This window comes from Eublepharis macularius, chromosome 5 (genome assembly GCF_028583425.1).
Source record: "Eublepharis macularius isolate TG4126 chromosome 5, MPM_Emac_v1.0, whole genome shotgun sequence".
Classification (NCBI taxonomy): domain Eukaryota; kingdom Metazoa; phylum Chordata; class Lepidosauria; order Squamata; family Eublepharidae; genus Eublepharis; species Eublepharis macularius.
In genome coordinates, this window is record NC_072794.1 from 113674676 (window position 1) to 113701413 (window position 26738).

Here is a 26738-nt window from a genome sequence, read left to right on the forward strand (position 1 = left end):
TGGCATGGGGGCAGTGCTTTTCTTATTTTGCATGCACATGAAATGCACAGCTGGTGATGTCACTTGCAGTTTAAACCAGAAACAATGGGGTTTCAGTGGGGCTGATTCTTTAGGAATCTGCCCAAAACTCAGGGAGCTCTGACTCTTGAAAGTTCATATCCTGAAAATTTTATTGGTTTTTAAGGTGCCACAGGACTCAAGTCCTGCTGTTTTTCTGGAGATCAACATGGCTACCCACCTAAGACTGTCCAAAACATCGTGTTTTTGCTGATTTGGCTGATTCCTAAAGAATCAGCCCCACTGAGATCCCATCACTTCCAGTTTAAACCAGAACACATTTGTGCCATTCCCCCATGTACTCCAGCCAGCCTGCCCATACCTCCTCCCCTTACTGACCAGGTGAGCAATGGCATGGGGCAGCAGCTGGGAGTGGCAAATCCCCTGCCCCAGTAGGAGGCATTCCTATGTTTACCCATCCTCCTATACCTGTGCTTCAGCATGCATTTGCTTGGTATCAGTTGTGATAAAAAATTAAATGGAAACAGGCATTTCCAACCATTTCCTGGGATGATTCACTGGAACCTTTCCAATTCTGATTCTATTTGTGAATGAACCTGCAAAAAAGCAGGTATCAGGCTAGACTCTATGCATGTTATTTTGTTATGATGGCTTGATAAATAGTATTATGAAGCATTGCCTGCTTCATAGAACTGTTGCTCATCTCTGCTGCTTGTAACAGTGGTGTATCCCAAATCAATAGGAGGCATTAAGGGATCTGGCAAACATCTGCCTTATCCAGCTGGGTCCATTTCAAAGGGATTGTTTTTCAGGCATCCAACTCTGGAGTCCCATTCTCCTTCATACAAGCTGCCAGGGAATTGGATTTTTAATCTTCCTTTTATTTAACCCAGAAAGTGCTCCATCTCTAGCCCTCTGGTGTCTGCCCATTGTTTGTGCAGAGACTTACCTAATTAATTCATCACTCTCGTTTCTGAACTTGAAAGGCATCAGGTTTTACTAAGTCGAGCAGGTGGTGCATAAACAGCTGCAGCTGCTCTGGGTTTATGATAAGTGTGCAGATTGCTAATTCTGTGAATAAATAAGCTGTATTCCTCTGAACCACAAGCCTTCTCTTCTTCATGGAGATTAGTGTTTCCTACAGGTGCAGGGATGCCTGTTAGAGCAAATCTCCACCAGTCAGGCCAGCATTGAATGTTGTGTCATTTAGCCAGCAAACATCCCCTAGAAGATCTTGGAGATGCAGCTGCTAACATGTCTAAGCAAATTTGAGCATCAGCCATAGTCAGACAAAGGGAATTTTAAATTGCAATATGATTAGTATTTTAGAGAAAAACATAGTGGTTGGCTTGTGAAAAGAATAGTAAAACGGGTGTCCAGAGATTATCTGCTTTCTGTAAAGGAAAGTCTTGCCTTACCAATTTTTTTAGAATGTTGAAGGTGTCAGCAAGTGTTGTGACAAGGGCAACCTGGTGGATAACATATTTTCAAAAACTTCAGGCCAAAGGAAATTTAGTAGTTATGGGTTTGTGGACATGTTTTCTTAAGATTCAATGCTTGAACAATAGGAAACAGAGGGAAAATGAAATGATCATGATGATTGGAAGTGAGCACTTAATTCCTCCAAGGATCTGTATTGAATGGTACTGGTCTTAAACTGTTTTTAAACAATCTAGAATCAGGGATAGAGATGGGCATGAACAGAAAAAAACTGAACATGATATTCGTTGTTCGTTGCCATCCACGAACAGGGACTCACGAACACAAGCATGACCTGTTCACGAACATGTTTGTGGTCGGATGTTCGTGGGGGCCAGCAGGCTCTCCTCCAGCCATCATCCAAGTTTGGTCAAGATCCCTACTGCACCACTCCCAGAAATCTGACATGAGCAGGCACCAGGAAAGGTACCAATAATAAATAATAGCTTGGGCCCAGAGCCTGGCAGCAGCCCTGAAACTTGAAGGGGTAGATCCCTATCCCACCACACACAAAGAAAATTCAAGCTCCAGTGCACTCTATCAAAATGCCAACAGCAGCTGCTTCTCTCGCTTCAAAGCCAGAGCTGGGAGCCCCCCTCTCCCCGGTCTTTGCTCCCATGTAACAAATTTGGAGCTCCACACTTGAAAGGAAGACCTGCCTATCAAGCTAAATTGGGCTTAGATCGGGGTTTCCAGGGTAGCAGCAGGAGTTCAGACAGAGTTTAGACAATCCCTGCCTAAGTTGCCAAGGGAATTGATTGCAGGTGCCAGACTGTCTGTTTTGACAAAAAGCAAGATGAATAGCAATGAACGAGGCTTGCAATGACCACCTGTTCGTTTAGAATGGGGCCTCACAAACAGCTTGTTCACAAACAGCAGATTGGGCTGTTTGTGGCTTTTTTTTTGTTCGTATTGCTGTTCATGCCCATCTTTAATCAGGGATAGGCAATGAGGTACTAAAACTTGCATTGGCACCAGTCATGAAATCCCAAGAAGATTGTGGAAAAGAATGAATGTGAAGGGAGTAAATAGGTACCGTTTGCCCTACTCTCTTATGTACAACAGTAATAGAATTTGCATTAATATGGTCACTTAGTAGGGGATAAATTCAGGACAAAAATACACTTTCACAAACGTATAATTAACACAGGAATTCATTGCTACAGCATATGGTGATGGTTGAGGGGTAGGTAAATGCAATGAAGGTATTTTGTCAATGGATGTTCTTCATGATGAACCACATGGAGGTTTTGACTGCAGAGTGCTGGAGGCAGACACAATTGGGGGTATTGTATTATGCCTTGCCTTTGAGCATCCCAGGGCCTGGACATGTGGCTGAACCATACTGTAAACCAAACACTGGACTAGATGCCGTTATGCAATCATATGTTCTGTTTTTGTGAGCCTGTCATAATGAGCCTGTAACTTAGCTTCAGTGGAGCTATGGTCATAATGCTAAGTTTGTGTTTACAGGGCTAGTCTCTAGTGATGAGTTCCATGTGATAAGATTTCATTGGATATGCAGCATTATCAGTTTATTTATACATTCAATCCATTCCTGATAAACATGTAACACTGAAATGTTTGTAAGACTTGTAGATTACATACCTATAAAATATATAACTTCTTCTACTGCAAGGGTCAGTCGGCATTTTAAAAAATGTGATGTATGAAAATCCATGTATGAGAAAGCAATTGGCAATGCTAGAATGGCACTTTTAAAGATTATTTATACATGCTGTGATTATTCACGTGTTGGATGCCCTCACTAAACAGCATTTGATTTGAGGAGGTATGAAACAACTGTGCAATTATGGGAAAACCTCACCTACTCAATTTCTACAGCCCAGTATGTCGTTAAAAGTATTGGAGCAGGCCTGTGGAAAGTTTGCAGTCTTAATTCTGATGCATTTGAGGACATGAGATCTGACTCTCAAAAGCTTATGCACGAATAAATTGTGTTAGTCTGGCTAATTCAAATTAAGGAGAACAGTGGCACCTTAAAGACTAACAAAATTTAGTGGCACTCCTAGGCTAGTAATATTAATAATTATTAAAATTATAGCTTTAACCCTTTTAGATACATTTCAAAGCTAAAACGTTTTCAATTAATCCTTTCTGTTTCTTCTTCTTTCTTTCTTTCTTTTTTTTTTTACTATGCTTACACCTTGGAACTAACAGCAAGTATTCAAGATGAATGTAAGTCCTATTTTCTGGCTAATTATTATCTGAAGTAGCTGTCTATTCGTGTCTCGAAAAAGAGCAGATGAAATCTGCACTTATCAGTAAGTTTGTGAGGCAGCTGAAAAACCTAAAGTGGAAAGGGCTGGAGGATGAACATTATCTGTATGGTCTCTAGTACTGGAAACTGAAGTAAATCCTTCTGAGCTGAAAGCTTTTTGTGTCTTGAGCTACAGAGTTAAACATATAATTCAGCAGTAACATGTAGTTGTAAAATATTGTAAAGCATTCAGACTATAGAGCAGAAAACTAGATGCATTTATATTGTTTAGGCAAACAGCATTGCTACATTGGTAAGATATGTAAATGTGTTTTGTCAGTTTTGTCATATGGGCTTACTAGCTGTGCAGAGCTCTTTGTCAGGTATCTAGCCATTCTTATCTTAATAAGAGTTTGGTGGAACATGTAAGTTTGCTATCTTAGACATGCCGTCCCAATGAAATTTATCTGATGAACCATTTTTGATGCATGTAAGCCTGACTACTTACATAAAGATTTTTTTTCTTTTAGAAAAAGGGACAGTATTGCCTTCACTCCTTGCCACTGCCTTAGTTTCTCATGAGTTTCATCTCCTTTCCTTTTGAGAAAAGGGTAATAGAGTGATTTGCAGTCTGAGAAAATCAATATATCTAATTCTCAATGTAGCCCCATCTCTTGATACTTAAATATGGAGACTGGGACCATGAACAGAAAAGACATATCTTTCCACAAATCTGAGAAAAGCTCCAAGCGAGCAGAAAAATCTGAAATACATATGCACACATGCACACAAACATTGGAGTGTAAAAAAAGAAGCAGCAGTATCTATAGCTTTAAGAAACAAATGCCCTAAGGGACTGTTGCTAGACAACCAAAACAGCATGCTCTGCTCCGTTCCTGATCCCAGCTGGGTGAAGGCGGGGGCAGGCACTGCCACCTGCTCCACTCCTGATCCCAGCTGGGTGAAGTCAGGGGATGGGTATTGCCACTTGTTCCTGCCCGAGTGATGGGAGGGTGGGCATTGTTACTTGCTGTGCTCCTGATCCCAGCTGGGTGAAGGTGGCAGGCGGGCACTGCCACCTGCTCTGCTCCTAATCTTAGGAGGATGAAGGGGGGCAGGCATTGCCACCTGCTCCATGTCTGATCCCAGCTCAGTGGTGAGGGGCAGGTATTTCACCTACTTCACTACTTATCCCAGCTGGGTGAAGTCAGGTGGGCATTGCCACGTGCTCTGCTCCTGATCCCAGCTGGGTGAAGTTGGGGAGAGGGACGTAGCCGCTGCTCCGCTCCTGAGCCCAGCTGGGTGAAGGTGGGGATGGGCATTGCCACCTGCTCCGCTCCTTATCCCAGCTGGGTAAAGGTGGGGGGGCAGGCATTGCCACCTGCTCCATGCCTGATCCCAGTTTGGGCTTCCTGCAGCAGCGTACTCTCGGAGGGATGGGCTGCCTCTTCTGGGCTTCCCTCCATGGCAGCACTCTCAGGAGACGCACAAGGATAGCAAGTGAGTTGCCTTTTATATAGCAGGATAATAATAATAATAACAACAACAACAACAACAACAACAACAACAACAACATTCAATTTATATACCACCCTTCAGGGCAACTTAACAAATAAGGGCGGTTTACAAATTATGTTATCATTATCCCCACAACAACAAACACCCTGTGAGGTGGGTGGGGCTGAGAGAGCTCTGGAAGAACTATGACTGACTCAAGGTTACCCAGCTGACTTCAAGTGGAGGAGGGGGAATCAAACCCAGTTCCCCAGATTAGAGTCCCACCACTCTTAACCACTACACCCAACTGGCTCTCAGTGGTTCATGAGATTGGATGTATGAGTTGAGGGATTGTGGTATCAGTATACTTGCAAAGTTTACCCATGGGAGTTGGGGTGATGGTGGAAACTTACTGGTGTGTGTGAACGAGTGATCACATCCCTAGCCAATGACATCACGTCCAACACAACCCAGAATTGACTGCATCACAGCAGGCCTTATTCTTTAACACTCATCCCAAAACACAGTGCTATGTTTTAGGTCAAGTGTTAAAGAACTGGCTCCGGGATCTCCCGCTCTTACCCCCTGTCCCCGCTTACTTGGCTGGCGGGGAAATGTGCCACTTGGGGCATGCTTCCGGGTGGCACAGTGCACTCCCAAGCCCCAAACGGGCCCAATTTGGCCCACTGCAGAGTGCAGGAGCACTCCCAGGGGCAGCACAAGGCCTGCACAGTCCAGGAGCACACGTGCAACAGAGGTGAGTGCCAGGTCTCTTGCCTCCTGTCCAGAGGGTGAGGGGACCTGGCAACCCTACTTTGGGGTTGTGTTGGTAGTGGGATGATTGACTGAAGACATGATCACGCACTTGCCCATTTCCCTGGCCTGCCTCTTTCCACTGATCAGTTGGTGACTGGCAGACCGGGGCATAAGTTGCTCAGAATTTACCTGCTATAAGTGGTCAACTGGCACGGCTAGGCATTGCAGAGGGATTAACAAGTTTGTACAGGGCCCAAAAAATAATGCTTGGGCCCTGACTTTTGAGTTCCTCATTGTGGAGAAAGGTTGGATATAAACAAAGTAAATAAGCAATAAATGTAGCTGAAGATGAGGGAGCAGATAAAGGTAGGTTGGTTGGAGGGTGGAAAGGAGAGAAGCAATCAGAGAAAGGTGCGTATATGGGATCAACCAGGAAGAGGAAAAGAGGAAATAGCGTGGGGATGGAGTAAAACTGGGGAAAGCGAGGTGCACGTCCTCTTCTAAGTCCTTGCAGGTTCCCCAGTATGCATTTTGGCCCAGCCAGCTGGTCATCACTGCACCACTGGGCCCAGCCTGGTGGCCAGCAGCATGCAACTGGGTCTCTACCATCTGACATTGCACAATAGAAAAGAGTCCAGTAGCACCTTTAAGACTAACCAACTTTACTGTAGCATAAGCTTTTGAGAATCACAGTTCTCTTAGTCAGATGCAGAACTGTGATTCTCGAAAGCTTATGCTACAGTAAAGTTGGTTATTCTTAAAGGTGCTGCTGGACTCTTTTCTATTTTGCTACTACAGACTAACATGGCTAACTCCTCTGGATCTATGACATTGCACAGAATCTTCCTAGTGAGAGTCTGCCAGAGGGAGGGAAGTAGGAGAAGCTGAAAACGGGAACAGTTAAAGGGTTATATTGTCGAAGGCTTTCATGGCCGGAGAAAGTTAGTTGTTGTAGATTTTCTGGGCTGTATGGCTGTGGTCTTGGCATTGTAGCTCCTGACGTTTTGCCAGCAGCTGTGACTGGCATCTTCAGGGGTGTAGCACTGAAAGACAGAATTCCCTCAGTGTCAATGTGTGGAGAAGATGTTAGCAGGTAATTTATATCTACTCAGAAAGGTGGGTTTGGGCTGAGTTAAAGGGTTGTCTGATGGATGGGAAGAAGAAAAGGAAGCAGTGAAAAGGTTGAGGCAATGGAGGCTTTCAGGAAAGTGAAAATACTACGGGAGGGAGAAATGTCTCCTACAAGTCCTGCAGGATTCCCACTTGTATTATATAATCTCCACTAGAGGGACAAAACTTTAGTGCAAATGAAACACAGTGAAAGGCCATTTGTGCGATATTGTTTTTTAAAAGTTAAACCACGATCGGTTTATAATGACAAAAATAGGAGCAGAGCTCCATTATAGCATGTTATTTAAAATCCCTGTAATCTCTAACTTAGCCTCCTGATCCCCTGTGCGTGTAGCACATATTAAATCAAAATAGATTTACAGATTTCTTTTCCAAGCGTGATTCCTGAACAGATCTAGGTTCCTAGATAAGGGGTTCTCTACAAACTGGGTAAATCTGAGAGGGTTTAACATTCCACGGCAACCAACAATCGTGTTTTCTTGCTTGTGTTATTTCACTAAGTATTTGCTGCAAGCACCTTTGATATGAGCATTGCTTTGATTTTGTCTAGTTGCTTCATGGCAGATAATGCATATTTTCAGATGGCAGTTGCAGGTGCAGCACATACTTGTTTTTCTGTGTGCGCTTCTTTGCTGTTCATTGGCATAGATGTGTTTGTAGGTACACTTATGGTTTTTTATGGTAGTTTATTCTGATGATGACCTTGCAGTGCTTTAATTTGCTATCTTGTTGTCAGTTTGCAGATATTAATTGGCAGAGGTCTTGCTCTGCTTATGCTTGCATGCCACTATTGTTGCCAAAGGTTTTGCTTTGCTGATGTTTGCATGCTACTGCCACTGTCCTTGCACTTGGTTTTTTTTCCCAAGTAGGCATGCTTCATTGTTGCTGACGAGCCTCATCAGGTCACAGGAAAGGGGGCATAGAGTTACAGTAGAGGAAATGGAGGCCAACAAAGATCAAACTTATTTTCAGCTATAAATCTACCTGAGTCTCCAAACCTCATAATCTACTCCAGATTGCATGCTTTCTGTGTGTAGGTACATAAACTTGATAATTGTTTTCCATCCAATACTCTGTTTTTCAGGAAGAAGGCTGCATCTCATATAGGGGGATGATTTGAAAGTTGATTTTCAGATCTGGCACTTATTAGAGTTTCCAAATCTCACTTGGGAAGTTCCTGGAGATTTGGGAGCAGTGCTTGGGGAGGGCAGAGTTTTAGAAGGGGAAGGAGCATCGCTGGGATGCGATGCCACACGTCTGCCCTCTGACATTGTTATTGTTGTAGGAACTTCATAAATATGCTTGTGGAGAAAGGACTGTGAGATCTGCAAATGCAACTGTGATTCTGATTGGGGACACATGGGAAATGAAGAGGGAATTTAACACCAACCCTTGTTAGATTTTGCTAACTGAAAATAGGCTCTCTTTGCTATAATTAACAGTTTAAAGGGGGATGCCCTTTAAAATGTATCTATTTCCCCTTTAAAATACTAATAACATTTTTAAAATATTTATTTATTTATTTATTTACTTCATTTATACTCCATTTTTCTCCCCAAAGGGGATCGAAGGAGGCTTACATAACTCCCCTCTCCATTTTATCCTCATAACAACCCTATGGAGTAGGTTGGGCTGAGAGAGTGCGACTGGCCCAAGGTCACCCAGCAAATTTCTATGGCAGAGTGAGGATTCGAAGCTGGGTCTCCCAGATCCTAGTCAACTAACCACTAGTGGAGTGCAGCAAAAAAAAAAAAAAGTTCTGGATAAACTGGAGCCAGGTTTCAGGGAGAAAAATATTGATTGTTTCAGAGTGGAAAAAAAATCAGGATCCCCATATGGAGAAAAATGAATGGCATTTTTAAAGCTAACTCTCCAAAATTTGTGGGGAACTTACTCCTGAGTGTCCCCTAAAGACCCCTCAAATTTTAAAAGGATTGAACCATGGGATCAAATTCTATGGGCCCCTGAATAAGTTGCCCCAGACACTCTCCATTGTTTCCTAGGGAAAACATTTCCATGGCTTTTAAGCTCTGTGGCTAGGGGACCCTGCCCCCGATTAAGATTCTTTGGTTAGACATTGCTCCCTTGCAGGGCTCATTTTGAGGGGAAATATGCCGGAACACTGTTCTCCAAAGAGGTCACTTGTCTGGTGGCCCCGCCCACCTGATTTTCGGCCATTATGGGCTCATTTTGGCCTAGATGGGGCTGAAACAGCCCAGATTGGGTCACCAACCTGGTCCCGGACATTTTGCTCCCAATCCGGGCGCAAAAGGGCCATTTTCGGCCATTTGGGGCCCATTTTGGCCCGGATTGGGGTCGAAACGGCCCTGATCGGGGCTGAAACAGCCCAGATTAGGTCGGTGCTGGGCGGGGGAACCCTCCCCTGCCTGGCACCCACATGGTCCAGGCTGTTTCGGCCCTGATCCAGCCCAAACAGGCCCCAAATGGCCGTTTTTGGCCATTTGGGGCCTGTTTCAGCCGGGATCAGGGCCAAAACCTCCAGGATTGGGTCGGTGCCTGGCAGGGGACCCCTCCCATCCCCTGCCTGGCACCAACCCAATCTGGGCCATTGTTAGCCCAATCCAGGCCAAAACGTGTCCAAAATGACCAGGTGGGGGAACACTCCCCCATCTGGCAGCAGCTGAATCCCAGCCATTTTGAGCCCAATCCTGGCCATTTGGGGCCCCTTTCAGCCATTTTGGGCCCAATTCGGGCCCAAAATGGCCAGGATTGGGCCCCAAACAGCCAGGATTGGTCCCGAAACGGCCAGGATCAGGCCTCTGACGGGTAATGGATCACTCTCTCATTCAGCAACAGCCCGATCCTGACCATTTTCAGCCCCTTTTCGGCCATTTTCAGCCCCTTTTTGCCATTTTGGGCCCAATTTCGCCCCAAATAGCCAGGATTGGGTCTAAAACAGCCAGGGTGTGTGGCATATGCTAATGAGGTATGCTAATGAGTTCTTGCAGCTCTTTTTCTATGAAATGACCCCTGATCCCTTGCAGACTTATTGTCAGAGAATCCCAGTGTCCAGTTAGAGATCCTCAGTGTCAAACTGGTGAATCCCATTAAGAATATCTTACTGAAGCAACAGGGGCTGTGAGGCTTTTAGAACCACAGAGTTTAAAAGGCAGCCATCAGCAGCAACTTGAAGGAGCTTTTTTGGAGGGGGAGGACAGGATGGGATGGGAAATCCACTCTTGCTGCTGCCTCTTCCTCCACCCTGAAAAAAAGTACAGAGGGGAACACTGTGTGGTAACACAGATAATGAATCAAAGGACCCACAACAGTCAGGACAAGCAACTTAACACAAAGTACAGCACACATTTATGGTTAAAATTACTAACCACTTTTATGAACAATATTAATCACAAAGGCCACTAGCCTGTTGCTTTTTAATACAAAATGAACACAAGGATTGCACAAACAGAAAGTCCACACTCCCCTATGGGAAGGACGTCCCAAAATTGTCTCTAGAGTCACTCCTCTAACTTAACCATGGTGGTCAAATGATAAACACATTCCAATGACCAGCCCCAGTCGGGAGATTCCATAAAGTGGACGCCAACCCTGCAGGGAGGACGGAAAGCCACCGTGCGCTCAACAGCGCGCAAGCTGAACTCCTGTTTCGTCTCTTCTTTATCAAGAGCGCTATATACTGGTGGTTGTGCGGTTCCACAAAGCTGCAATTGTCACCTGACAATTGATATCCAATTTGCAGCTAGAGGAGAGAGTGCAGCCATCCCCTGCCTGGCACTGACCCGATCTTCAATTTTTCCCCGTGTGGACATACTGTGATTTTATTTTGAAGCCACTGCTGAATTGCGTCTGGCCCGATTAATGTTAGTGCAAACTCTATACTCCCCTTCTGCTTCTTTTTTCCCCCCTCTCCTTTTCCATGGGAAATGATTGGTCTTGGTGGAATTAATCACTCCCACTAGGGTTCCCAGGTGCCCGCTGGTGGCAGGCAAACTCCTTGGGGTTTGCTACCTTGCCTGATGACCTGCCAGTGGTCACCAGTAGGTGGCAAGCTCCCAGAGGTTGCTCACCACTGGCAGGCACCTCAGGAACACATGCCGTGCGCGCACTACCAACAGGTATGGGGATGTCATTTCCAGAAGTGATGTCATTGCACTGGCTGCGGAAGCATTCCTGCACTTCATTTGGGGCCTATTTAGGCCCCAAATGGGCCGAATCAGCCTCTTATTGCCAACCCAAGATAAGTTCCAGGTCCCCCCCCAACTCCCTGACCCTATCTCCGGGGGCTGACAGAGGCGGTGGGGACATGCATATGCCTGTGAGCCCCAGCCGAACATTCCCTGTCAGCTGCAGCTGATGGGACTGGGGACTTCCTGGCCCTGGCGGCAGCGGCTGACAGTGGCAGCGGGAACGCAGGCATTTGCCTGCAGCCACTGCCACCCCGGAGCATGCTGACAGCTGCCACCGCCGGGGCCGAGGAAGTCCCGGGCCCCGGCAGCGGTGGCTAACGGTGCTGGCAGGAATGCAGGCATTTGACTGCAGCCCCCGCCAGCCTGGAGCTTGCTGACAGCTGCCAGCGCTGGGCCCCAGCGGCAGCGGCTGACAGCAGCAGCGGGAACACAGGCATTTGCCTGTGCAGTCCCCACCAGCCTGGAGCTCGCTGATAGCCGCCACCAGGGCCCAGGAAGTCCCAGACCCTGGCGACGGCAGCTGACATGGCGGCGGGAACGCAGGCATTTGCCTGTGCAGCCCCCGCCGGCCTGGAACTTGCTAACAGCTGCCACCGGGGCACAGGTAGTCCTGGGCCCCGGTGGTGGCAGCTGACAGTGGCGACGGGAACACAGTCATTTGCCTGCGCAGCCCCTGCTGGCCCAGAGCTCGCTGACAGCCACTTCCGCTGGGTCCCAGGACCTCCTGTGCCCTGGCAGTGGCAGCTGATAGTGGCGGCAGGGAAACAGGCATTTGCCTGCAGCACCCGCCGGTCTGGAGCTCGCTGATAGCCGCTTCCACCAGGGCCCAGGAAGTCCCGGGTGCCAGCGCCAGTGGCTAACAGTGGCGGCGGGAATGCAGGCTTTTGCCTGCTCAGCCCTCGCCGGCCCTGAGCTCACTGACAGCCACTGCCACTGGCCCCGGCAGCGGCAGCTGACAGTGGTGGTGGGAATGCAGGCATTTGCCTGCAGCCTCCTCTGGCCCGGAGCTCGCTGACAGCCACTGTCGCCAGGGCCCAGAAAGTCCCGGGCCCCAGCAGCGGCTGACAGCGGGTGGCGGGAACGCAGGCATTTACCTGCAACGCCTGCCAGCCTGGAGCTCACTGACAGGCGCCGCCGCTGGGCCCAAGACTGCCCGGGCCCCAGCAGCAGATTGCTGAAAGCGGCGACGGGAATGCAGGCATTTGCCTGCAGCCGACACCAGCCCGAAGCTCGCTGTCAGCCGCCGCGGGAATGCAGGCATTTGCCTGCGCAGCCCCCGCCGGCCCAGAGCTCACTGACAACCACCGCTGCCAGGGCCCAGGAAGTCCTGGGCCCTGGCAGTGGCGGCTGACAGTGGCAGCGGGAACGCAGGCATTTGCCTGCAGCCACCACCAGCCCAAAGCTCGCTGTCAGCTGCCGCGGGAATGCAGGCATTTGCCTGCACAGTCCCCACCGGCCCAGAGCTCACTGACAGCCTCCGCCGCCGGGGCCCCAGTGGCGGTGGCTGACAGCGGAGGCAGGAACTGACTTCGTCTCCAAGTCCCCCCCCCATCCCAACCGGCTGGAGGTGGTGAAGGGGGCTCTGAGGCAAAGCCGGTTCCTGCTGATAGTTTAAAGGGACCAGCTTGCAAGTCAGGGGCCCTTTAAAGTATCAGCTGTCCGGCAGAGGGGAATCCCCCTTGCCGCCTGCCAGCTGATAGTTTAAAGGGATCTTTAGGGCTGGGTAAGTTGGTTGGAGGAGAGGGGGGCTAAGTGGGGGGGGTTTGGGGTTGGGGTGCTAGGAGAAATCTCACTCCTGTAAATCACTTTGGAATGCTCCGAATCTTTACAGAGCATTCCGAAGTGATTGAAATATCCGAATGTTTTTGGGGTGCACACCCTTAGTTTGTAGCCTCAGGGTTAACTGTGCTGCTGATTTTAGTGGTAGGTTGTCATTTCTTTATGTAGCTCAAAATGCAAGTTTATGACTCTTGCCAGAAAAATGTTTGAGTGACAGTGCACCTGTTTTCATCTACTGGATGCTTATTTTTTATTTATGTTATATTTATATTTTTAATTTTTTTGCAATATTTTATTTCTAGTACTTTAATTATGAATTCCACTTGATTAGAGTGAGATGTGGTAAAGTTCTTCAATTCATATTGTCTGTATCCCAGAGGATTAGAGTAGCCAGGTACCTATACACTCCAGGCAGTAGGGAGTGGGACCTGGCGTTTAACTTGTGCCTTGTGTGTGCTTGTTTTCATGCGGGCAAAGTGCACAGACTCCTGGTGCTTGCATTCCAGAAAGTGATGTCATCATGTCAGCCACAATCATGCTCCCGCACTTTGCACAGGGCTAATTCTGGCCTGTTTGGGGTCAAAATTGGCCCCAGCGAAGCACGGGAGCACAGTCAGCATGACGTCACTTCAGGAAGTGACATCGTTGCACTTTCTCAGGTTGTCTGGTGGTGGGAAATCTCTGGGAGGTTCCTGCTGATCACCAGCAATCAGTGGACAATGGAGCAAACCCCCAGGACATTGCCTGCCACCAGCAAGCAACTGGGAAACCTACAGAGGAGTCATAAATATTTGGTTTTATATGTGAGACCATGATAAGTACTTTTTCCACAAAGAAAATGGCCCTAGGCGGAGGCCCCATTCTAAGCAAGGACCCATCCAGTCACAAAAAGGAGGGTCTCTATTTTTATTTGTGAAATGTTGGAGAATGTGTAGTCAGTGAAGATCATGGTTTGGTTTCCGGAATGTTCAGTCTATATAAAATAAGAGGTATGGATATAATCAGAAAAGATTTCCAATATTTTACTTCAGTAACAAACAGTAACAGACATTCTTTTCTTCTTACCTTTCCCCCATCTATTCTTTCTCTCTGTCCTGTGTGTATGCATTTCAGTATCTCAGCCCCCCACTATTACAAAGCAGTCTGTGAAGAATTATATTGTAGATCCAAGAGATAACATATTCATTGAATGTGAAGCCAAAGGCAACCCCTTTCCCATGTGAGTACAGTTTATTTAGTTATTGATTGTCCTTTCTTCATGTAGCTTCATGTACTTCACTATCTGATCTTGATAAGAAAAGGTACAGTAGAAATGATGCAATACATAGTGTGAATCAGTGTATCACAGAGACTATTTTGTCAGTTTCCTCATAGGTTAGTAAGGAACATGTGCTATTCCTTAAATTTGCTGGTGTGTTTGTTAAATGGATGAGGTATCAAGGAATTAGTCCAAATGTCTTAAATGCCCATAAGGTATCTTTCCCTTATAAGTCTGCATGCCAGCTGTGTTCAGCAAGTCAATGTCTACTAACTGTACCCTCTCTTAAAGTGGCACACTTGACCATGGCCTGTTCTCCTGCCTTCTCCATGACCACCTTTAAATTGTGGGACAAATTTCTTTTGGATCTCCAACAGAGCCCTTCATTGTTGATTTATAAGAGGGCCATGAAGTCTTTTTAAAATGTCTGTCTGACTTCATTTGCTGAACAAATGATGCCTGGGTTGCTGTTTTTGTAATCTTAGTAGGTATTAGTGAAATCATTGTTAGCTGCCTTAGACTATGATGAGGAAAGGCAGGTTAGAAGGGTTTCAAAACAAATGGGCCAAATTCAAATTGTCCCTGAGGGAATTTGGAGGGAGTCTGTATCAAGAACCTTCAATTGAAGCTGAATGCCTTGCAGAAAGTTACTGCAGCGTGGCTTTGGCGGTCTTACAGTCAAAGCTATGTAAAGATTTTGATCCTTTTTATTTCCTCCACTTAGCTTTCATATTGTGAGTAGTAAAATTTTATATATAAATTGTATACTCATGTTAGACCTCTGAAAATACAAGGTAGTGCAATCCAGCCTCATAATTCATTGAGACAGAGCAGCTTACAAGTAATCTGTAAACTATATAGCAGTGAATAAAAGACTTCCTGTGTGGACACGTCACTGTGACAGGTTTAACTGTAGAAAGGACAATGGCTCAGCGGTAAAGCCTATGCTTTGAATGCAGAAATGTTCTGAGTTTTGCCCCTGACATCCCCAGTTGTGTTAAGAGGGTTGGGAAATAACTGAGACCTTGAAGAGCCACTGCCAGTTAATATATATAATGCTAAAGTAGGACCAATACACTTAATTAAGTTTAAAGCAGCTTCATATATTCATATTATGTTCTTATTTATAGATTTACATGGACACGAAATGGAAAGTTCTTCAATGTCGCAAAGGACCCAAGAGTAAGCATGAGACGCAAATCGGGTACACTCAGCATCGACTTTCGCAGTGGAGGTAGGCCAGAAGATTATGAAGGGGAATATCAGTGTTCTGCTCGGAATGACTTTGGGACAGCCATTTCCAACAAAATCTTCCTGCAGGTTTCAAGTGAGTATGGTAGTTACAGGGTTTGTAACACTGAAGGTTTTAGCTTTAGAGGGACTTGATTTACTAATTTTCACTCAGGTATTGGTAGAACCTACTTTTGACAATATACAACTTTTCAAAATTAATACCCGTAGTCATCTTCCCTAGCAGCAACTTTTAGATGTCATTGTATTTTTGCAGTTTGTTCTTTATGACTTATGTCTCTAACTGCCTCCTAGGCTGACTGATTACTCTCGACTTAATATGGTGGGTTAATCCATGGCTCAGTCCAGCTCTTCCGGGCTTTTGTTTGGACCCAATTCATGTAACTTTTTTCCTACATGAAGATGACCTCTGTATAAGAAAAGCCATGCACTCCATCACTTTTGAAGTGCAGCATAGATGTTTGCTTTGCTATATGAACAAAAGTGTGCATGTTCAATATTATTGGCAATAGAAGTTGCTAGCAGGACATTTTGATCTTAGCCCATCAACCTTCCTAGCAGGACATTTTGATCTTGGCCCATCAACTTTCCTTTCTATAGCCTTTCAGGAGTTGTTGGCTAGGGCTTTTGTCTTGGAAGAAAAGATTTTCTAATAGAACACCAAGTGAGTAAATTGGTAAAAGTGCCAAAAAAGAAAGAAAATGAACAACAGGTAGTCAAGAGCGCCTGAAATCACTTGTTACAAGGAAAACCATCTGCATGATATATACATGTTTGAAATGGTACTAAATTTCATTTACTTACCTTAGTATAAAAGGCAACTACCCCCCTGTTTCCCCACCATGAGGCTAAATTAAGAAGCCACTGCTGTGGAGGTCATTGAGCAGTAATGTTCTGGGTAACTGCACTGTTTGTACCACCTCTTTCAAATGCTGTGCTTCCAGGCTTGGTATTTTATAGCAGTTGTAGATGCGGACTTGACCGGAGTTTCAATCCATGTCTTGGCAATAGTAGTTAGGAGTAGATTAAAGAGGGAAGACTATGAGCCATAGGAATGTAGATCCAATAAAGCATGGAAAACAAGATGAATGTTGATGAACATCATTTGCCTAGGAAGAGGGTCTAATACTGAAGGTAGTTTCAGAAACTATCACCTGCTGATGTATATTTTCTCTTGCAACTGATTGTTTATTTCAGAGTCACCTTTGTGGCCAAAGGAAAACTTGGACATTCAAGAGGTTCATGAAGGTGCTCCACTTATCTTGGCATGCAATCCTCCTCCTGGACTGCCACCTCCTGCCATTTTCTGGATGAGCAGCTGTGAGTTTGCACATTGGTTAGGTGGCTAGAGCCCCACTTGAAAACTAGGAGCGTTCCTTGATAGAACACAAGATGGCAATTCAGGCCATTTTCCTTGATGATTCCCTAATGTGTGTCCACTGCTACTAGGCCATGTAACTTGTGACAGAGGATTTAATTTAAAGTACTCTGCATTTTATTTTGTTCTCCCCTTTCAGCCAATGGCTTTACACAAATCATGACATCAAGCAGTGATATTCAAAGAAATATGTGTTTAGTGCATTATATTGATAAGCCCATGACATATTGGTAGAAACGTGTAAAGACCAGTCAGATCAGACAACCTTATATACTGTGGTTGTTGTGGGTTTTCCGGGCTGTATTGCCGTGGTCTTGGCATTGTAGTTCCTGACGTTTCGCCAGCAGCTGTGGCTGGCATCTTCAGAGGTGTAGCACCAAAAGACAGAGATCTCTCAGTGTCACAGTGTGGAAAAGATGTTGGCGGGTCATTTTTATCTACTCAGGAGGGGTGGGGTTGAGCTGAGTCATCCTGTAAGAGTTTCCCAGGGTGTGGAATGCTAATGGCGGGAGGCTTCACTGTATCCTGAGGAGGTTCTTTTGCATATGGATTGGTGCTTGATGTGCTAATCTTCTCTGCGGGGATATTGTCGGGTATAGAGTGTTTTGTTAGCCTGGTGTTTTTCAGAACTGGAAACCATGCTTCTGTTCATTCTTAAGGTTTCTTCTTTCCTGTTGAAGTTTTGCTTATGCTTGTGAATTTCAATGGCTTCCCTGTGCAGTCTGACAAAGTAGTTGGAAGTGTTGTCCAGTATTTTGGTGTCCTGGAATAAGATACTGTGCCCTGTTTGAGTTAGGCTGTGTTCAGCCACGTCAGGAACTACAATGCCAAGACCACGGCAATACAGCCCGGAAAACCCACAACAACCATCGTTCTCCGGCCATGAAAGCCTTCGACAATACAACCTTATATACTCTCAATAATTCTGGTTATTTACAGGATAATTGCTATTTGAATGAATAGTTGCTGCCAGAGCCTGCTAATCAGATAAAAGAGATAAAAGAGATGAGCACTGTAGCCATAACTCCTCACAGCAGTGTTGCACTTTTCCAAAAGTGCACCCCTAGGGTTTCTTGCAGTGTCAAAGAGTATCTAGATTACTAAGGAGAATTTAGAACACATGCTGCTTCATTGATGCCCTGAAAAAAATTCCACCCTAGGCAGTTATTGGGGTTCGATGTATTGTCGAAGGCTTTCACGGCCAGAGAACGATGGTTGTTGGGGGTTTTCCGGGCTGTATTGCCGTGGTCTTGGCATTGTAGTTCCTGACGTTTCGCCAGCAGCTGTGTCTGGCATCTTCAGAGATGTAGCACCAAAAGACAGAGATCTCTCACTGAGAGATCTCTGTCTTTTGGTGCTACACCTCTGAAGATGCCAGCCACAGCTGCTGGCGAAACGTCAGGAACTACAATGCCAAGACCACGGCAATACAGCCCGGAAAACCCCCAACAACCATAGTTATTGGGGTTGTTTTACACTTGGCTCTGATGGCAGCTGCCACTGAGAGGTTCTCCATGCAACAAAACTAGAATCTTCCTTTGTAAACATTTTCTTTTCCACACAAACTGGTGAGGTAAAATGATTGTGTGAATCATGTCAGGGCTTGCCGCCGCTGCTGCTGGGCGTGGCACTGGGCGGTCTGCTGCTGACATCACAGGGGGGCCAGGGATTCTGCAGGACTCTGCTCTGTGGAAGGAGGGGCGGTATACCTCACCCAGACTCCCTCTCAGTCACTGGCCTGCTCAACCTGGCCTGCTTACCCTCTGTGTCCTCCTTCAACTCCTCCTTCCAGAACTCTCCTCCAAGCCTCCACCCTTGCATCTTACTGCTCTCACTCCACATCATCACTCCTCACTCACACCCACCACCACAGGGCTCTTCCCAGCCAGCTTTTATAGGGCTTCCTTCTACTGTCCCACCCCTCTTCCAGCCTGGTCTTGGGCTGCACCAAGCAGTTGCAGCTGGGGTAGCTGATCTGGCCCCACTGACCAGCACCAGCTATGCCTTGTTCCCTGGCTGCCCAGCCTCCCTGCCTTGGCTGATTGCTGAAGGCCTGCCCAGCTGCAGTCTCCTGGCTAGCAGCCCGGCCTCCCTGGCTGAGCTGATGGCTGAAGGTGGGTCAAGCTGCGGCTCCTTGGCTGGTTGCCCAGGGCTTCCTGCAGAGTGCCTCCAATAGCCCCACCTGGAGTGGCTTGGCTTTTAGCAACTCCTGGACCTGGCTACTATTTTCTAGCTGGGGCGTGGCTTTGGGTTGTTGGGGCTGCTGCTGCTTCTCCTCCTCAGGTAAGGTCTTTGGGTGGGTGACTGCTGGGCTCCCAATCCCTCTGCCCTTGCCCCCTTCCGCCTTGCTTAGTCCCCTTTCCTTCCCTAGGGGAGTGGGACTTGCTGGCCTCTCTCTGTCTCCCCCTGCCTCCTGAGGCCCTGGGCTTTTGTCCCTTGCCCCTGGCACCAGCAGCTTCTGGCTCCATTTGCCCATGGGAGGGGTTGACCTGCTGTCCCCCAGCTGCCCCCTTTGCCTGCCAGTCAGACCGGTTGACCTGCTGTCAGCTGGCTGACCAGTTGACCTGCTGGCTGCCCCCTCTGTTTGCCCGTCAGCCCGGTTGACCTGCTGTTCCCTCCTACCAAGTCTGGGGGCTGGGACCCAGACCCCGGACAAATCAATCACACAAGAACCAGTGTGTACACAAATTGTGTGGATTTTCTCATAGGCACTTTTTATACATTCGTTTAAGGAAGTTCACATGGCACTGAAATGAGTTCACGGGGCAAGGGGGAGAATAGTGATGGTTGCGAGGCTTGGAAGAATTGACTCACTAAAATCCAACTGGGACCAGGAGCTTCTTCATTGTTTCTGGTGTCAAATTCAGTTATAATTCTAAATATCTTTTATTCTATCTATTCCATATATTTTCATATCTAATAATAATTTGATTACAAAACTATATTGCTAATCTCTCCACCCCCTTTTTTCCCTAATAACATTTTCCGTTTAAATTTATTCTTAAATTATTCTTAATTTTCAGCTATACAATAAAAAAAACTTTCAATTTTTCTTGAATTTCTGAGATCTGCTTGTTGTTTATATAAGATGTTAATTTTGCCATTGTTGCCTGTTTGTATAATTTATTCTTCCATTCCTTCATATCTGGACATCTTTCTGTCTTCCATTTTGCTGCAAATATTACTCTTGCCACTGTCACGATGTACTTAAATAATTCACTAGCATTTTTGTAATATTACTTGGTAAAATATTTAATAACATATTTTTGGGATTCATCACAAACTTAAATTTTAAGTTTTGTTTTTCTTTATGTACTTCTGTCCCCCTCAAAATTGCTTTCTTGATTGTCCACCATATATGATAAAAAGTTGCATCAGTATCTTGACATTTTCGGCACTTTCCATTATACTCTTTATTAGTTTCTGCAGTGTCTTTGGAAATAATATACCATCTGAAGAACATTTTCTGTTTCTCCCTTAACATTTGGCAGTCTGAAAATCCAATTTCTTTAGTCCATAAGTTTTGCATCCATTTTAACATACAATTTTTGACTTACTCTGTTTCTGTATCACATTGCAATAACATTTTATGTTTCCTAATAGGAGCTTTGATTCTCCAACAATTAATTGTTCAAAAACGGTTTCTTTCTTAACTGTCCCCCATCTTTTGCTGTTTGTTCTTTGAATTTAGACCATTTGATAATACAGCAACCCAAATTTTTTTTTCCTTTGTCTTGAATTCCTTGCTAGGATTTTATTTTCTCTTGTTTATCCATCATGTATTCCTAATTTATATAATCCATTTTATTTCTTATATTAATGTCACAATAGGCATCAATTGAAGATAATGGTGAGGTTGGCTGATTTATTCTATTTCTGCACTGAAACCATATTCTTAATAGTCCATCCCTCAAAATATGAGTGCCATCTTGTCTTTGAATAGTATTTAGTGATTTCTTAATCCATAATTTTTTATGGATTATTCTTTCTTTAGTATCAATTGTCTCCAGTTAGATGTTCCTTCTATTTAGAGTTATGATCCAATCTGTTATCTAGTGCAGCTGCCTAGCGATACAATTGATATTTGGTATGGATAAACCTCCTCTTTTTCTTTCATCCTGTAATATTTTAAATCTTATTCTTGGTTTCTTCCCACTCTATACAAAATTATTTATCATTTTCTGCCATTTTGGGCTTTTCATTTATATGGATTAGTAACATTTGAAACAGAAAATTTAACCTTGGTAGTATGTTCATTTTGACAGCAGAAATTCTTCCTAACCATTAAATGTTCAATCTTTTCCATCTTTGTAAATCCTCAGTAATGTTTGTCCAGACTTTTTGATAATTATCTTTAAATAGATTATCATTTTGGCTGGTAACATATATACCCAAATATTTTATTGTTTTCTTGGTGATAGCACATTCTGTTATTTTTTCTACTACTTCTTGTTCTGCTTTGGTTGCCACTAGAGCTGGGCACAAACCAGAAAAAACGAACTGTGCAGTTCATAGTTCGTTGCATTTCACAAACTATGAATCATGAACTTTTACAAACCTGCTCCGATTCACAAACCAGTTCATTTGGTTCGTGAAAATGTCACATCCAGATCAGTAAATCGTCACTTCTGGGCCAGCAGAAGGTCACTTCCAGGCTAGCAGAAGGCCACTTCTGGGTCAAACGGAAGGTCGCAGGAAGTCCACCCCCTGTTGCATAGGAAACTGATTGATCGGCGCAAGGCTGTCTGCACTGATGAACCAAATGAACCAGCCTAAAGTTTGTGGCGGTTCGTCAGAAATGGGCTCTGATGGACCGCTGGTTCGTGAACCATGAACCGTCCTGGTTCATCACAAACTTTGGTTCATGTTTCGGTTCATGCCCATCTCTAGTTGCCGCTAATAATATTATATTAGTCTTTTTAAATTCCATTTATATCCAGAATAAATTCCAAGTCTATTTGTTTCATTATATATTTCAAAGAAATATTTTGTTTTATTACTAATATAACAACACCATCCACATAACTTTCCATCTTGTATACTTATTTATCTTCTTTTATACCAGTAATTTTGGTGTCTTGTCTAATTTTTATAGCCAGTATTTACATTGCCAAAATAAGTAATTGTGGTGATATTGGACAACCCTGATGAATTTCTTTTAGAATTTAGATTTTCCTCGTTAAAGAGCCATTTGCTAAGATTCTAGCTTGCTGGTTTATATAAATACTTTGCATACAATTTAAAAATTCTGTTCCACAGTTTACATTTTATAGCATTTTCATTAAAAATAACCAAGACAGATTATCAAAAGCTTTCTTTGCATCCAAAGACATAAATGCTGGTTTTTTTCTCCATGGATATTCAGTTGCATTCAACAGATATCTGATGCTATCTTCCATATATCTCATTGGAACAAATCTTGTTTGATCTTCATGAATTTGGTCTGAAATACATTTTCTTAATCACTCAGTCATCATTGTGGTAAAAATGTTATCATCCACATTTAATAGTGAAATTGATCTATATGATTGTGGTAATAGTGTATCATTCCCTTTGCTTCTTGCCAAGTTGGTGGTATACGCTTTCTCTCTTATATTTCATTCATTACTCTTTGTAAAAGTATTGCTAATATATCTTCAAAGCATTTATAATATGTTGCCATCAGTCCATCTGGACCAGGCAATTTTTAAAAAAGTTTTATATAACATGATTAATTTCTTGTATTGTTACCACTTGATTCAAGATTCTTCTATACCTGGATGTAAATTTTTAAATTGGTACCTCAGATAAATATTTCTCCATTCTTTCTTCGTCTATGGATTCTTGTTCACAAAGATTTGAGAAGAATTTTTTTATTTGTTCTTGCATTTTTTTGTTCTGCGTAAACTACATGATTTTCTTTTCTGATCCCAGGTATCTTTCTTTTTTCTATTTCTTTTCTTAGACAATGAAATAAATATCTTCCATGTTTATTTGCAGATTCAAACTCTTTGTTTTAAATATTTCATTTTTTTTGCATTCCTTCTAATAAATCCAATTGATTTTTTAATTATTTCATTTCCTTCATTTTTTCTTATTACTAGTGGTCTTAAATTCTAATATCTTTAGCTATTATTTTCTTTATAGACTCTTGCTTCTCCTTTTTCTTTCTTGTGGCTATTGCCAATAAAGATCCTATGATATAAGCTTTGCTAGTGTCCCATATTATTGTCACTGTAATGTGAGTTGTGTTGTTCAGATTAAAATACTCTGTCAAATCTTTTTTTATTTTTTTGTGTTATTTCATCTTGTAATAGTGGAGTGTCATTTAATCTCCATCTTCTTTCTCTCTTGCTTCCATTCTTCCAAATTATAATTTGCTGAAGTCTTTAGGAGAATCTCTTCTTTCTCAACTTTTGTGATTAAGGTTTTTGATATCCAACACATATCTAATCTAGAATATGATTGGTGTCTGTCAGAGAAATACATATGGTGTCTGTCAGAGAAATACATATTTCATCTGTATACAATAGTTCCTGTTCTAAAATTCTCATCTATGTAAATACATTTTTGGAAAGTTCTCTCCAAGATTTTTTGATCTGACTTTTTTAGAATCTAACATCCCAGTCATATCTCCAAAAATTGGAAATTCACCTTCTTGAAAGTGTATTAGACTTTGATAAAAAAATTCAGAGAATTCATTTTTTATATTATTTGGGGCATATATTGATGCCAATGTCCATAGTTGTCCTGGTAACTTAATCTTGGTACATCTTTTTTCTTAGTTTGTGCATATGCAATATGAACCTTACCCAATCTTTGATCTGCTTTTAATTTATTCAACTGATTAAAGATTTTTAATCATTTGGAGGGCAAATTTAATCCATTCAAGTTCACTGAAATTATTTTAAGATTGTTCATTTTTTCCTCTTCATTTTTATCCACTCTTTTCCTTATCAGTCCTTTCTCTTCTATAGATTACTCTCCTGCCCTTTGTCAAAAATATTTCTAGAGTAAAGGGAGTTTTCCAGCAATACCTTATGTGCTTTTGTTGCAACACTCACTTCAAATTTCTAAATTCTTTTCTTTATTATATTTGGTGGTAGATCTTGAAATATTTGTATTTCTTGTCCTTCAATTTCAAGCAGTTCTTTTTTATATTGTAATAAGATTATATTCTTCAGTTTTCTTATCAGTAAAAATAACTAATAAATCCCATGGTACTTTATTTTGGCTTATGTACTTTGAATTAATTCTAAAAAAATGTTCAGTTTCTGGGAAGTTGCCATGCACCTTCAAATAATCTTGTATTAGTTTTTGAAATCCATTCTCTGAATCCAAATCACCAAGATTTTCAGAGATTCCACAGAACCTTTGATTGTTACTCCTAAATTTCATTTCCAAGATTTCAATCCTTTGATCTGCTTCTGTCAGAGATCTTGCTTGTAGTTCTTGTCCTGATTCAGTTTTTCCTTGTTTCTCTCTAAGTTCTTTTTGCTGTGTCTTAATTTCTTGGATGTCTTTAATTCACAGACGCACGCACGCACGCATACACACACACACACACACACACACACACACACACACCTTTGAGGGTTAAATCTCCCAAAATAATAGAACCTGTGCTTGTAGCTTTAAGGAATAAATACCTTCTGTGGATGTTGCTAAGCAACTACAACAGTTTTGCCAGATGAAGCCTTGGTTTCTGACTGTAAAAGGCAGGGGGAGTGGGCATGGCCCATACCAGGGCTGTTTGGGCTTTTGCGGAAGGACTCATTGTGGCCAGGGCCAGCAGCAACCACCGGATAACTTGCTGCCACCCAACTTACATGACTTACTCAGGCTGGACTGCTTGCTACTGTTCAACAGCTGCCACCCAACAAAAGCCAATGTGCATAGTGGTTAGAGTTTCAGACTAGGATCTGGGAAATCCAGGTTTGAATGCCCACTCTTCCATGAAGCTCAGCGGGTGACTTTGGGCCAGTTACACACTCTCAGCCTAATTTGCCTTGTAGGGTTGTTGTGAGGATAAAATGAAGGAGAGGAGAATGTTGTAAACTGCTTTGGTTGCCATTGTGGAGAAATGTGGGGTATAGATGAAGTAAATAAATCATAAACATACCTGAAGATGGGGGCAAATAAAAGGTAGGTCGGTTGATGAGTGGGAAGGAGAGAAAGAAGCAGTGAAAGGTGAGGATATAGAGGTTGCCAGGAGGAGGGAAGGAGGAAATGGTATGGGGAAGGGGATGCCTGGGAAAGTGAGGTGCCCTATGCAAGGATAGGGAAGGAGGGAAAGATGAAGACAAGGGTGAAGAAGATAAAGGTAGGTTGGCTGGTGGATGGGAAGGAGAGAGGGAGGAAGGAAAAGGAGACAGGCTGTAGGGCTTTTCAAGGAAGGGAAAGAGGAAATAGTGAGAGAGGGGAAAATGAGCTGCCCCCTGCAAGTCCTTGCTGGTCCCCGAATTGTGCCCACGATCCCACATCTGCTCCTCTGGCATTCTGAATGCTGCCTTAGGATTTGTAGATTGCCTGGAGAGAGGCTGTGTGGTCCCCATTAAGAATCAAATGTGTTTTCTCTGGAATTTTTCATCCATAGCAATAATTATGGTAATTAGCCTGGTTATATCAGCATTGTCTTGACATTAGTGGTTCAGTCCCATTCCAGCAGGGATTAATCAATTTGTGCATATTCCTGGAATTTAGCCAGTATATATGTTATTTGGTTCTAGTGGGTGCAAGGCCTTGAGTTTCAACTAGAATTGTTGTTGTTTCTTACAGCCATGGAGTCAATCCACCAAGACAAGCGTGTCTCCCAAGGACAGAATGGTGACTTGTATTTCTCCAATGTCATGCAGGAGGATGCTCTGACTGACTACAGCTGTAATGCTCGCTTTGCCTTCACCCACACCATTCAGCAGAAAAATCCTTATACCCTCAAGGTCCTGACCAGTAAGTATTTACTTTGATCTGCTGGACTAGAAATGCTTGAGCAAGATCTCTTCTTTACCTCATCGTTTTGGCAATCTTCTGAGAACTGTCTCCATTCAAACATGAGAATTATTTTTGTTTTGTTCATATTGCCTTAATGAAGTTGTTTTCTTCTTGCTGCCTGTTTGGAGAGACATATAATTGTATTTATTTGACTTTATTTGTCATGTAAGCGCTTTGCCCTTCCTCCAAGGAGCTCAGGGCATCCTAATGGAGTTACGGTGTTTTGGAATACAGCTGTACTGGTCCAGCAGACAGTTGATATATGGACACTGGCCAGTGTGGAAACATGCTAGAAGCTTTGCTCATCGGCATATTTGATGGACCTCAAAGTCTCTGAAGTTATCCACTTTAACTTATAATTTAAAATATTAAAGAAGAAAATTTCAGAGACTTTGCTTATCGTATATATCTACAGAACATGTTTTTAGCATGTGTCCACACTGATTAATTTCTACATATCTACCTTCCTTTTAAAAAATTATATACTGTTGGATTGTATGCTGCTCATCATCAATTCTGATAATGCAAGCCCCTTATTCAGCACAAAGAAGGTTCTTTGTGTCAAAAGAAAGCACTTCTGTTATTTGAATATTCTACAATAGTCTAATATTTCTAGTCTAATAGGCTACAATAGTCTAATATTTCAACAGTCAGCATTAATATTAGGGCACTCCCATAACCTGTTGCACACATATTGCACTCCTTTTTTCATTGCATGTTTAGACTTCAATACTGTGTTCTGCAGCATTCTCAAAAGGTTATTTGGGCTACAGTTCATGTTAATGGGATGCTTTATGGAGTGATGGATCATTTTGAAACTCTTATGGCAGA

General features: G+C 43.6%; 1 protein-coding gene across 18 annotated transcripts in view; it reads left to right on the plus strand.

Annotated features, from left to right (window-relative positions):
- Nucleotides 1–26738, plus strand: part of NFASC (neurofascin) — a 328885-nt gene that overhangs the window by 151021 nt on the left and 151126 nt on the right. For 17 of the 18 annotated variants that reach the window (XM_054981817.1, XM_054981826.1, XM_054981820.1 and 14 more), the window contains 5 exons: nt 3679–3696; nt 14164–14269; nt 15439–15635; nt 16757–16879; nt 25695–25865. In XM_054981817.1, the coding sequence (XP_054837792.1) occupies nt 3679–3696; nt 14164–14269; nt 15439–15635; nt 16757–16879; nt 25695–25865 (615 nt within the window). The remainder of the gene's footprint in view (nt 1–3678; nt 3697–14163; nt 14270–15438; nt 15636–16756; nt 16880–25694; nt 25866–26738) is intronic. The other variant, XM_054981822.1, reaches the window with a different exon arrangement.